Raw genomic sequence first — 12757 nt, 5'->3', positions numbered from 1 at the left:
ACACTACACTACACTACACTACACTACACTACACTACACTACACTACACTACACTACACTACACTACACTACACTACACTACACTACACTACACTGCACCCATCCGGCACTGAATTTATGAGCTGGTAAAGATATCCCTGAAAAGAGCTGGATCATCCTGATCAAGAAAGCAGCCCTCGGCTGGCCTGGCCTGGCAGCCATGTGCCATACTACACGATGTGTTGTCCTCGCGTTTCAGACGCATGTGACAGGACAAAGGACCTCTGTGAGTAATAAGGGAGTACTCGATGCGGAACAATTTACAGTTACTGTTGACGCGGTACTCTCGCACTCTGTACCCGGTTCGTTATACCTAGTGATAGTCATGATGATCATCGCTCCTTGGATTTCATTAAGCCAGTGCTTGATTGACACCCAGCCAACGCCCAACGGCACATGCTCATATTCGAAAAAGTAATCTATTTGATGCAGCTCTCATCGCTCCTGGAACTGTTGAGAAATAATGCTCACTGCTTCTGGAAAATGGTCACTTGTCCCACAAAAATATCATTGTCACTGCTTTTCGAGATCCCGAGTCTTCTTGGCTTCCAGTGTACTCCCGTAAATGAGATCGAGTTACCCGCTGTGGGAGTAATCTCTAGGGTATAATGCATCGCATACCCGTGGCCGTTTCCCCACGTTGACTATACGCGATTCATAATGGGTGAGTTCGTCCTTGATATTCCATTCATGTTGAACTCGGAGTCCTGGGAATAGTCAAAGTCGGCGAAAGGCGTTGAGCAACAACCTCCTTGTATCGGCTGCACATTGAACGTGGGGACCGTTTCGTGGCTAAAATGATTGGCCATCGAAGTGTTTCCGTTGGGCTGATCGGAAGAAACTGGCCCGTCGAAGTCGACGAAGGCGTTTTCGTCAAGCTGGGGCAAGGTATCCGTGAAATGTATCGGTAAAGAATGATTCGTCACTGTGTTCAAGTTAACGCCGATTGCTGGCGTCTCAATTGCGTTAGGCGCTGGCAGCATCTGAGGGGGTGCACTGTTGGATATCGAGGCTACTGTAGCTTGGCCAATATTGTAGTCGGTCCCGTAAGAGGCGTCCAAGCCAGTCCAGCTGAACGAGCTCCTTCCCAGCTGATTACCCGAGAAATCCCACGTGCCACTAACATCGTTCGGTGCATGCAGAGGTATTGGCATGTCGCTAAGGGGATCGGGGAACATGTCTGAAGTGTCGGGGGATATTGTCATGACCTCGGACGGTGAATGGACACGGGAACAATGGGAACTAAGGGGCCGATTCGTCCAAGAATGTTGCTGAATAGGATACGCTAAGTAGATAGCATTCGGATTCAGTGTGTCAGAGAAGAACTGTTGAAGCTGGTGCTGAGAGACATCGGGTGTGCTCGAGAGGAAGAATGAAGGTTGGCCGCCCATGCAAGACCTGGACGTGTTCTCGGAGTTGGAAGGCACCGGTGTTAGGGCGTGACCTCCAATATACGCCTGTTCGGCAAGGTTCTTGACCTGTTGCTGAGCATGATTGATGGAGGTCGCGTTGTTAGGATGGTCTGGACAGTAAAGACAGGAACAGCCAGAGCCACAAGAACAACTTGACATCCATGGTTCGGAGGTCGGCGTTGGAGCATGCAATGGCAGCCCAGAATCTCGTATCGAAGGGCCAGGATGAGGTTGAATTGCGGCGACATTTTGACGATGTCGACATCCACCCTTGGGAGAATCGGGCTCTTCTTTCGGCGTCTTTCCCGAGCAACAAGATGTCTTTGGAGCATCTTTGGCAGCGTCTTGTCTCTCCTTCATTCGGCGTTTCCGTGCTTCATATTCGTCGTCGTCAATCTCTTTGCCATTGGCGTCCGCCCACACCTTTTTCAGAGTCAACCGCGTGCCGTCTGAATCCTCCCAGACTGGCTTGGGTGTCGACGTAGATTCTCTGGAGACAACGGTCGGGTTATCGAGGCGAACGATGAGAAACATCTCCTGCGTACAAGCACAATCCCTCTCGCATTTACAGGTCTTTGTGGTGCAGGCGCAGTTCCTGGGACATTGGCAACCCCTCTTCGTACCTGCCGAGGGACGGCCGGGTTGATTGGTCTCAGAGATAGGTCTCGTCTTGCCATGGTCGCATTTGTGTACTCGGTGGCCTCGCTTGCAGGACTCGCAAGCATATGTTTTACCATTGATGTGTTGAACCGCAGGGGTCTCGCTCTTGTAGGATGCCTTCAACTTTCTGACCTTGCCATCTTCTACCCGGGAAGCGCCTTTGGGAGGGGTGGCTACCCTGGGAGTTGTCACCGAGGTGTCGGACATTGCTTCTTGCGGTACATATGCAGTGGCCCGTGATGTGGACTGTGGTGTTACCAGGACTTGTGATATGGATCCAGCACAGTCCAAGCGGGTTCCGAAGTGGAATGTCGGATGTTGGACAGTGGTTCGACTAGTGCGGTCATCAAGCAGAGTACGATAATGAACGGCTTCGCTGCGTCAACATCATCAGGAGGGGAAAGGCGATGTACACGGGTCAGTCAACGTGAGGAGCGATCGGCAAGAATGTACGGAGTATGGACGAAAAGGAACCTTGGAATGTCTAAGATACAGTAGGTCGAGGGGCTGAAAGAAAACGACCTTCACTGCCAACGGGGAGTGAGACAGTGTGAATCTTCAACTGAGAACCTTAACCAAGTGAGTGAACCGGACAGCAAGACAGGAAGGAACAAGGGTGGTGGGGTGAGCGCCACGAGCTTATGCAGGTCACTCACCGCACGCTCACTGTCTGGGTCAGCCGACGGCGGACGCCCACGCCAAAGGAGTTAGGAGCCCCCACGAGGCCTGTGCCCGTTACTGGAGCCAATCATCGTCGAGCCATCTCGTACTCCTGATCGTCTTCGTGACTTTTTTTGTTTGTCCTCAGCGCGACTGCGTCTTTGCTCGAGGGCAATAATGGTGGTGGACATGACAGACGTCAACGACGAGGGCAAGCAAAAGTCGACGCATCCAAAGGCCCAAAGCTCAGCTCCATCATCATGGTGGTCGTTGCCTCCCGCAATTCGACGCGTCTTTGCTCGGTTCCCTCTTGTAACGATTTCTGCGAATGCCCTTCCCCAGCGAGCTCCGCGGCATCGCACTGAGAACGTCCTCTACATCTTCCAGTCGGACGACCCCAGGCTCCGAGATGCTCCGTCCTTCAATCCGTCTTGTCTGAAATGGCAAGCCTACCTCAAGTTTCACGGCATTCCGTTTCGTACTCGCCCATCGAACAACCATGCCTCCCCTACCGGAGCACTTCCATTCCTTCTTCCAGCTCCGAAAGATCTCTCTCGACCGTCATCTCCAATTCCTGCAAATCGATTAACAAGATGGGTGGTATCGCAAGGGGGAAAAGAAGAGACCTTCCATATGCGACAAGAAGCATATATTGCCTTGATAGACCACAACATCCGCAGTGCCTGGCTGTACTACCTGTACCTCGAGGAAGCCAACTTCAGCGCCGTTGCATGGCCATTATATGTGGCCTCCGCGTCGTCGTCCTACCCCGTCCGACTCAGTTTAGCCAAGCAACTTCAATCAGCGGCAAGGGAAGAGCTGCTCAAGACAAATGCCACCATTGACCCGCATGACCTCTATGCTCAAGCTGAACAAGCCTTTCAAGCTCTATCCACACTCCTTGCGGACAATCAATTCTTCTTTGGCCAGACCACGCCTGGCTTATTCGATGCCAGTTTGCTTGCCTACACCCAAATTATTCTTGACGATAGCCTCGAGTTTCGCAAACCAAAGTTGAAGCTGGCTTTGCAACCTTATGACAACTTAATACGACACAGAGATCGACTGATTCGTGGCTTCTTCAGTGGCTGAGGAGATCACATACTACCTTTCTTCCGAAAAATGCCTCCAAACCATACGGTCACCCCAACCCATTTCTGCGAACGCTCTCCAAGTACGGTGACCATGCTCTCGTCTACTGCCCGCTCCTCCATCGGGCCTAAAAGCTCAAACTCATTGCCCAAGGCGGCAGTCTCTACCTCCTCGGTGGTGTGAGCATAGCTGGTGGGCCGGATCTTTTCGCCAGTCTTAGGGTCGATAAATCCAGCTTGACTGATTTTGCCCATCTCCGAATGCATATTCGTCAACAGCAGAATCCCCCCAGGTTTGAGGATCTTGCCTGCAGTCGCAAAGAAGATATCTGCCGGAACATGCTCGATTACCAGGGTTGATACCACTGCATCCGCAGACCTTGCCGACTCGGGTATCGACGTTGCTTGCAGCATGTCAAATACCTCGAGTTTCAGTCTCCCTTCTGCATGAAACTTCTGCAACCGCCTTTCCGCAACTTCCAGCATGCCAGGACTTACATCCAGCCCGACTACTGCCGACGCTTCACCGACCTCGAGCAGCGCCGCAGTATTCCTGCCGGTGCCGCAACCCAAATCCACGAACTTCCAGGGCTGTGTGAATGGTCCATCATTCAGCATGTCGAGCATGCGCAGCAACAGAGGCCTCACTTCAATCGTGTCGAGGGCTTGCAAGAAGTTGCCGTCGGTATCGTACACAGCTGACCAGAGGTCGTATGCCTGTGTGGTAGACAGATAGCGGACGGTTGGATCGGTTGATTGTGGGATGGTTGTTGTCATTGTGGTAGCCAACTGAGGGAAATACGTGTATCGTTTAACAACCGGACTGTACAAAGTAGAGTAGTCGTCTTGCTTCGTAAGATGTATAGAAGGAACCGAACAACGGCAACCAACGTTTGCCAGTGGCGGATATCTCAAATCAGCTATCTTTGGCTTCAGAAGTTGTTAGAGCACCATGAATGCGACAATGGATTCAGACGTATAGCAGAAGCTAGGAAAGCCCGACAGGTTGTCATTAGATTTCATTCATGTCTGAAGGTTTTATGGTCGCTCCATGAGCCCCTTTGGACATTCTCCACACTCCAACGTATACAACCTCGTATAAGTGAATGAGTCACATCGACTTGACCCCGGTGGAGACGTTGAACCAGTCCGCGGCTGTACACGGTTCCCAATGGCCAGTCATAGCAATGAACAGCCTCTAACATTGACAGATGCGCATCAAAAATCATTCGCGGGAGACTGAGACTCCAGCCCTGATCAGGTTCTTTGCGACTCGGTCCCCCTTGTATGGCGCCGCTCTGGGTATCTAATCTCTACGACACCATCCCTGCTGCCTCAGTCCTCGTCTCTTTTGTTTCTCTCCCTAGACGCCACCTACACCAAAGACGCCGCCTCCTTCCTTCAGATCCTCAACCAGATCTTGCACATTGCTCAAATGCTTTCCTAGCAGATTCTGCTTCTCCTCCGTGGTTCTGGTGTGATTGTCCATCTTCGCGCCCTTGCCTCCGCTGCTGCCGCCTTCTGGTCCATTCACCGTTTCTCTTCTCCGATCGAATGCTGCAATGACTTCCTTTCCCCGCCCGCCGAGAATAGCCGTGTTCGTTGCAGACGTCGAGCTCAAGATCTTTGGAGTATTTGTCTCGGGCATGAGGTAGAAGTACAGGAACTCGACGAGTTTCAACTTCACTTCGCGGGATGTGCTTCTGGACTTGAAAAGGGACGTGATTACTAGTAGCCCGTCGATGGATTCGAAAGTACGAGTGTTTTGTGGCTGGTCGAGCAGAGAGGTCACGAGCGCCATGATCGTCGAGGATTGAATAGCGGGACAGTTCGACGGGTCCAGCAGGTCAAGAAAAAGCTGTGCCGCATTTAGACAGAGCTAGAGGACGCCAGTACCTGAAAGACTCACGTTCATGTATATTTCCTGCGAAAAAAGTGCCCGCGAGGGCGGATGCAGCAGCAACACCCCCTGGATCAGGTCCAGGGTTTGGATGATTAACATATCATTCGTCCCATTGCTTTCTTTTCCCAGCAATCGCTCCAGGCAAGACACTAGCCTCATAGCAATATTCCACTGAAAACTCTGCTGAAGTTTGAAGAATTCGCGAAACGCTGGATCCGAGGGTAGATCGGAGAGCTTCTTCGACTGTGGCGAGGGTGTCGTCGATCCAAGCAGCAGCATCGACTGTCGCTTGTTGGCGGCATGGCTGGTCTTGGAGAGACACAGTTGTGCGAGCAACCCTTCCACCTGGCGGAGTCCCTTGCGGATTTTCTGAGGCGAGGTCGAGGACAGGTAATCAAACGAATGCGATAGTAGGGTCTCCATTGCGCAGAGTGGTTGGTACAAGCTGGGTCGATGTGCAGAGAGACGTGCATGCGGCGGCGGGTGGAAGTGAACGATCGAAGCCAGGTGGTAAACAAACCATTGGCAGGGTGACGGTGCGGGGGTAAGGCTTCGCTTGACCTGCCCGTCGAAACCCGGGGTGCTCCTGTACCTGCCGCAGTGGTGGCGGCATGCGTCAGGGCGCCTGGGAACCGCCGCCTAGCGCCCACAACAGATCCCAGCTTAGGCCGATCGTCACCTATCGTATTTCGTCATGGACCTCATGTGATGATCCTGTAGATCCGCCTTGTACACCTTGTCACCACCATGGCCTCAGATCAAACGCGGGTGCCTGGATCCCGCTCTGCCTCAAGTTGCATCCAATGCTGAATCCAACGGTGAACTGACTGCCTCTCACGAACAGTCTGTATGTTCGTCGTGACAAGACGAAAGCCGAAGCACCTTCACGCTCCCCTCATTTGTCTGGCGTTTTCACATGCGCGCGTCCGAACCTGAATCAACACAGATGTCGACCCTCGCAGCAGAAAATCCGGCGTCTCCCAATGCCATCCCCATCCGATACAGCTCCGCCGGCGTTACCAATGGCCTTGCACATCAACCCTCCAAATCCGTTCTCAAACCTCTGCCGGAGGACTCATGGATCTCGCCCAAGCTACACTCGATACCCATGAACGCCCCCGTCCTATCTGACCACACCAACGCGCTCAAGCGCAGGCACTCGAAGAAGAAGTCCGCACCAGAGAATCTGATATCTCAGCGGGTCGGAGAATGGTCACCTCAGAAAGAGAAGATTATCATGGGGCCCTACGACTACCTGTTCGCGCACCCAGGCAAGGACATTCGGTCGGGCTTGATTAAGGCTTTCAATGCATGGCTACACGTTCCGCCAAAGTCGCTCGACATTATCACAAAAGTGGTAGGCATGCTACATACATCCTCTCTCCTCATCGATGATGTCCAAGACAACAGCGTACTGCGGAGAGGCATCCCGGTTGCCCACAATATCTTTGGCACGGCCCAGACAATCAACAGTGCAAACTACGTCTACTTTCTCGCCCTGCAGGAGCTCTTGCATCTGGATAACAAAGACGAAGCCATGGAAACCTTCACCACCGAGTTACTCAATCTCCACCGTGGACAAGGAATGGACCTGTACTGGCGGGACACATTGACTTGTCCCACCGAGGACGACTACCTGGAAATGGTCCAGAATAAGACAGGTGGCTTGTTTCGTCTCGCTATCAAGCTGATGCAGGCAGAGTCACCAGAGAAAGGCCGGATAGACTGCGTACCCCTTGTCAACCTCCTGGGCTTGGTCTTCCAAATATGCGACGACTACCTGAACTTGTCCTCTAGCACATATACAAAGAACAAGGGTCTGTGCGAGGACCTGACAGAGGGCAAATTTTCTTTTCCCATAATCCATTCGATTCGCAGCAACCCCACGAATTTGCAGCTCATCAACATTCTCAAGCAGAAAACTAATGACGACGAGGTCAAACGGTATGCTGTGAAGTATATGGAGGGAACAGGCAGCTTCGACTATACGAAGAGAGTCGTTCGTGAACTGAGGACCAAGGCCGTCAATCTGATCACGGATATGGACGGTGGTTCGGGCAAGGGGAATGAAGTCAAATTGATTCTGGATAAGATTGCGGACTCGACACTTGATGATCGGAATGGTGTTCATAATTTAACCTCGGAAGGAGTTCAGGGAGCCAGGCCAGTCGAATGGTGACGACCCTTGTACAGCATATAGAGTGCTCATAGTAATTTGACTTTCAGTCCGCCCTGATCTTGGCCTGAACGTGTAAAGTGCAAGGCTGGTGAGCGAAAGGGTCCACGCCAACAGAAAACAGCATCTCTTCCTCACAAGGAGCGAACTCCACGTTTTCTGACTCGTCAAAGATTATGGCCCTGGCGCTATTACCCAACTGTTGTACTGCATAACTGGGAGTTAGCTGGCCTTGCATCTTCGCTGAGACTGAATTGATCCGATTGTGTCACCCCATCCGGTGACAGCCAGCAAGTGCTCTACTAGAAACAGTACATATTCCAGCAGCCTCTCCAAACCAGGCTGAGAGCTGTCTTCGACCTCAACTCTCTGTTCCGGGGATAGATAGGGATCTCATCTCCCACTCACTTCAGAGCCCCATCCGCCACTCGAATGGAATGCCCCCTCCCAGCCCGTCACACCCGCTTCGTGCCCGTCCATGTTCCTCCGCACTAGGGTATGTGGAGAGAGGGCAAATGGGCTCCGATCTCCCCGCGAGAATCACCATTCATGTCGGCAGTATGCGCATCGCTGCGAAACGACCGCAGATCAACTCAACATTGCTATCTTTCATTTGTCTGGTGCTCTAGTTAATTGAATTTTCTGGGAGAGACGAACACACTGTCGACGTTTGTCCTGCAGGAACTGCTGTCATCTAGCCTTTGCATACTCTGGAGGGTTGGGTTTTGACGGGACATACATCGACGAAATAGCTCTTCGAACGTCAGGTCGTCCAGAAGAATGATACTCCCAGGGGCAAGCACCATGGCGCCGTCAATTCACCTCGGGCATATACTCCCTTTGGCCATCGTGCTCCTAGTCGCCATGCCTGTCGCCGTTCTCCTTCGCGTTCGCTACCGCCGTGGCCTACGCGACATTCCCGGGCCTTTCCTCGCTAGTATTCTTCCATTTGATAGAATGCTGTCAACATACTCTGGCCATCAATTCCAACGACATCTGGATTATCATGCGAAGTATGGGAAGCTTGTGCGAGTTGGCCCCAACCATGTCAGTCTTGGAGACTCCGAGCAGATCTCCCATGTTTATAGTATCACCAGTAAATTCGACAAGAGCAACTTCTACACCCTCTTCCACGCAAAGTCACCCGTCGGGCCCATTCCCACCGTCTTCTCCATTGTCGACCCAGTCGGCCACAAAAACCTCAAACGGCCCGTGGGCGCTGCATTCGCGCTGTCATCGCTCCTCGACTTTGAACCACTGGCAGACGACTGCACCCGGATCTTGGAAAGGAAACTGGACGCCTTGCAGGGCCAGGACATTGACTTTGGCACGTGGTTGCATTGGTACGCTTTCGATGTCATTTCCAGCATCACCTTTTCGAATCGTCTCGGGTTCATGGAGAACGAGGAAGATGTGAACGGCATCATCGCCGCGATCGAAGGTCGCCTGTTCTACAACTCCATCATCGGCCAAGTGCCCTGGATGCACCAATGGCTGTTGGGCAATAATTTCGTGTCGAGGCTGGCGGATAAAATCCCCTCGATCAAGAGACTGAACTCTGCCGCGTACATTGTGCAGTTCGCGGCCAGGCAGTTGCAGATGAGACAGAATGTCAAGGCCGAGCACGGGCGATCGGACATGCTGGACAAATTCAAAAGAACCAGGGATGGCGAAGAGGTGATGAGCGAAAAAGAGTTGTTGGGCCATGCAAGTTCGAATGTGTAAGTGCCCCTGTCGCTGTGGTACAGTAGGTACTGTGTTTGACGAACGATGAACAGGTTTGCTGGATCGGACACGACCGCCATTTCGTTGAGAGCGTTGTTCTACCACCTCTGCAAGAATCCTCAGGCGTACCAGAGGTGCGTCGACGAGATCCTCGACTTTGACGCCAGAGGTGAATTGTCCGAGTACGTGACGTACTATGAAGCCCAGCGGATGCCGTACTTTCAAGCATGTATGCGCGAGGCTCTGCGCATGCACCCAGCCGTGGGACAGCTGCTCGAGCGTATCGTGCCGGAAGGCGGCGCGACCATTGACGGCGTATATCTCCCCGCGGGAACCATTGTCGGAATGAACCCATGGGTCGCGGCGAGAGACACGGCCGTATACGGACACGATGCCGACAGGTTTCGGCCCGAGAGATGGATCGAGGCTGACGAGAGGACACTCAAATTGATGGATCGAAATTGGCTTGCAGTAAGATCTCATTGACATCCTATCCTTGACTTCAGTATGCTGACAAGGTGTTTGTCCGACAGTTCGGTGCCGGTGCAAGAACCTGTCTGGGAAAGAATATCTCGCTGATGGAAATGTCAAAACTGGTGCCGCAATTACTTCGTCGCTATCATGTCAAACTGGCGGACCCAAATGCAGAATGGGAGTTGTTTGACTATTGGTTTGTCAAGCAAGAGGGCCTCAGGTGTATCCTCTCGAGGAGAGGAAAGCAACAATAAGTAGCGTCGATATCGATACGTAGCTGGACGGGGCAGTCTGTCCTTGCCACTGTGGTTTCAAGGCGGACGTGCCACAGAAGCCGTTTCCTGGCAGCACGGATATCTGAATCGAAGTCGAGAATCAAGGTCGACTGCACGCCCCATGAGCCCTGCAAGCATGGCGCTGACCCCATCTTCTGAGTGTAACATATCCAGATACTCGTCGGATGATTTGGGCGGAATCCCCCTGGGGAGCACGGCCGCCCATTGCTCATGCCAAGGCAGCGGCCTGCGAGCTTTAGACACGGCCAATGAGTACATCACGAAACCGTCCAGTCTGTCCTTGAACGCTCGATCACGCTCACGACGCGTTACCGCATTCTGGATGCCTCCAAATTGACCAGGTCGATTGCCATACGGGTAGCCGGAGATTCGGCGTAAGTGGCAGTCTTCGTAATGCGAGCACCAGCTCGCAAAGCGTTCGAGTCGAAGTTGAGCAGCGGAGGTTCCGGGGAGGTCGTCGAGGATGCAATCCAGGGTTGTGTGCAAGTAGTCCTCGATGCTCTGTATTCTGCTGTCACCTGGCTGGGATCCAAAAGGCGATTGTCTGGTTACTAAACGCTCGGTGTCCGAGCAGTACTGCGAAAGATGGTCTGTTTTGCAAGCGTTGGGAATCGTTACCGAAAATCTTTGCGCATATCGTATTCTCCTAAAAGCCGATAATAGGACGTTGAGGTCGATCATCTCGGGTTGACCTGCATTAACAGCTATGGACTTTTGCCATTGGCGGCCTTCCTGCTCAAGGAATGCGACGTGTACATGTGGCAGTCGTAGTCCCGTGTTGTTTGTGGCTGGCTTGATCTGAGACTCGCACAGGGGTCGCGACGCCGCCTCGGCCTGTGGAAGCAGCCACGCAAGCAGTCGTGTGATTTGCATCCAGGCGCAGATTAGTTGTGCTGGCTCTCGATGATCAGGTGGGAGAATGTCGATTTGGATCTCTTTGAGATTTTCGAAGGGGATTTTCTTGCCAACTAGGCAGGATGGCTCGCGAATATGGTCGGAGTGGGCTGGTAGGAAATGTTCAGTACCATCGAACAACGCAACCCGGAAGTCCGCAGCGCTGGGGTCGATGGTGATTTTGAATACATGAAAGTCATATAGTTCGGGAAGCAGTTCGTGGTAGAGTGCCCTGTTCAGGTAGAGCATCGAGATAGATCTCTGCTTGATGGACTCCTTGAAGATCTGGATGTGTAATTCAGCAGGCAGGTCGGTAAAAGACTTGCCCATGTTGTACGGTTGTAGCTCTGACGGTAACATTTTGGGGTAAGGCATGTGGTGTGTGAGATTTCTAGCCACAGTTCAATGGATAAGAGAGGATGTGGACGAAGAGGATGAGGATCTGGAAGTCGGTCGGCCGGAATATATATAGCTTGATATCGGGACAAATTTGAGCTGAGGACCTGGGTATGTCGTCCCTCAGTCAGCGACTTTTGGTCAAACTTTGCAAACGTCTGGTTCAGCCGGGTCACAATTCTGGCTGTCGTCTGGCCAGTCTGTCATTGGTCACAGGAATCGAACCTTGGTACTTGTACTTAATGTTACTGAGAGTACACGAAGGCCATCAGCTGGTCAGAACCCGTGGAATTTGACTGAGGACCTTTCCCGTCCGGAACAGCATATATAATTCCGCCCGATGTTGTTTGCAGCCATCGCATGACTGTCTCCACAGCGTCAATGATGTGTTTGCCCGTCTCGGTCACATGGCAAACGTATTTGAAGCGCAAGGCATATGATTGCGTCCACGCGAGTCACTGTGTTCTGGAGGAGAAGCTTTTGAGCTCCAGTCAGACTATTCAACGTTGATGAGTACAGTCCTCCGGTGGTCTCGACATCTTGTTGGTGTTTGCAGGTAGTTGTCCCCGGCTGTTTTGTCACCTACTCGGTATGAGCAGAGTGCGCCCCAGTGCTGTACTGGCACTGGAGGGTGAGCTCGAATGAGGAAAGAAGCGAGAGTAGATATGATCACTTGTAGTGGGTGTCGATGTACCGATTTTGTGGTGGGACTGATACCACGGCGGAGCAGATGCACTGCAAGCGCGGACCGCAACTGCGGCGCGTTCAAACTGCCTACGACGCGCTTTCAAGCAAATAATTGCGGAACGACGAGATAGTCAAATACACCCAGAGATGTCTTGACGAGGTCCACTTCTTCCTCCCAACATGGCGGTTGCGTCAGCAAGCTCAGAATATTTTCCCGACGTGGGGAAATGCCTCTCAGGCGAAAAGCTCGTGCTGTGAGATCCTTGAAGTTGTCGGTTGGAAGAGAGATGCTAACGTCCGCCAGTTCCTGGGACGATTTGTTCGAAGCGCTCTTTTCTCACGAT

General features: G+C 52.5%; 7 protein-coding genes across 7 annotated transcripts; 3 read left to right on the top strand and 4 right to left on the bottom strand.

Annotated features, from left to right (window-relative positions):
- Window positions 1–683: 683 nt before the first annotated feature.
- Window positions 684–2318, bottom strand: G647_03400 (uncharacterized protein; the record flags this gene model as incomplete). Its single annotated transcript, XM_008727745.1, has 1 exon — window positions 684–2318. The coding sequence occupies one exon, from the start codon at window positions 2316–2318 to the stop codon at window positions 684–686; it is 1635 nt and encodes a 544-aa protein (XP_008725967.1).
- A 642-nt stretch (window positions 2319–2960) lies between these two features.
- G647_03399 (uncharacterized protein) lies at window positions 2961–3863 on the top strand (the record flags this gene model as incomplete). The annotated part of the gene is made up of 1 exon (XM_008727744.1): window positions 2961–3863. The coding sequence occupies one exon, from the start codon at window positions 2961–2963 to the stop codon at window positions 3861–3863; it is 903 nt and encodes a 300-aa protein (XP_008725966.1).
- A 5-nt stretch (window positions 3864–3868) lies between these two features.
- On the bottom strand, window positions 3869–4639 carry G647_03398 (uncharacterized protein; the record flags this gene model as incomplete). The annotated part of the gene is made up of 1 exon (XM_008727743.1): window positions 3869–4639. One exon carries the CDS (start codon window positions 4637–4639, stop codon window positions 3869–3871), a length of 771 nt encoding a protein of 256 aa, XP_008725965.1.
- A 586-nt stretch (window positions 4640–5225) lies between these two features.
- Window positions 5226–6188, bottom strand: G647_03397 (uncharacterized protein; the record flags this gene model as incomplete). Its single annotated transcript, XM_008727742.1, has 2 exons — window positions 5226–5720; window positions 5772–6188. The coding sequence occupies 2 exons, from the start codon at window positions 6186–6188 to the stop codon at window positions 5226–5228; spliced, it is 912 nt and encodes a 303-aa protein (XP_008725964.1).
- Window positions 6189–6711: 523 nt separating this feature from the next.
- Window positions 6712–7944, top strand: G647_03396 (uncharacterized protein; the record flags this gene model as incomplete). Its single annotated transcript, XM_008727741.1, has 1 exon — window positions 6712–7944. One exon carries the CDS (start codon window positions 6712–6714, stop codon window positions 7942–7944), a length of 1233 nt encoding a protein of 410 aa, XP_008725963.1.
- Window positions 7945–8745: 801 nt separating this feature from the next.
- G647_03395 (uncharacterized protein) lies at window positions 8746–10394 on the top strand (the record flags this gene model as incomplete). The annotated part of the gene is made up of 3 exons (XM_008727740.1): window positions 8746–9662; window positions 9720–10137; window positions 10200–10394. The coding sequence occupies 3 exons, from the start codon at window positions 8746–8748 to the stop codon at window positions 10392–10394; spliced, it is 1530 nt and encodes a 509-aa protein (XP_008725962.1).
- A 57-nt stretch (window positions 10395–10451) lies between these two features.
- G647_03394 (uncharacterized protein) lies at window positions 10452–11690 on the bottom strand (the record flags this gene model as incomplete). The annotated part of the gene is made up of 1 exon (XM_008727739.1): window positions 10452–11690. One exon carries the CDS (start codon window positions 11688–11690, stop codon window positions 10452–10454), a length of 1239 nt encoding a protein of 412 aa, XP_008725961.1.
- Between the last annotated feature and the right edge of the window lie 1067 nt (window positions 11691–12757).

The sequence above is a fragment of the Cladophialophora carrionii genome, assembly GCF_000365165.1.
Source record: "Cladophialophora carrionii CBS 160.54 unplaced genomic scaffold supercont1.3, whole genome shotgun sequence".
NCBI classification, from domain to species: Eukaryota; Fungi; Ascomycota; class Eurotiomycetes; order Chaetothyriales; family Herpotrichiellaceae; genus Cladophialophora; species Cladophialophora carrionii.
This window is presented reverse-complemented; position numbering and strand designations above follow the sequence as displayed.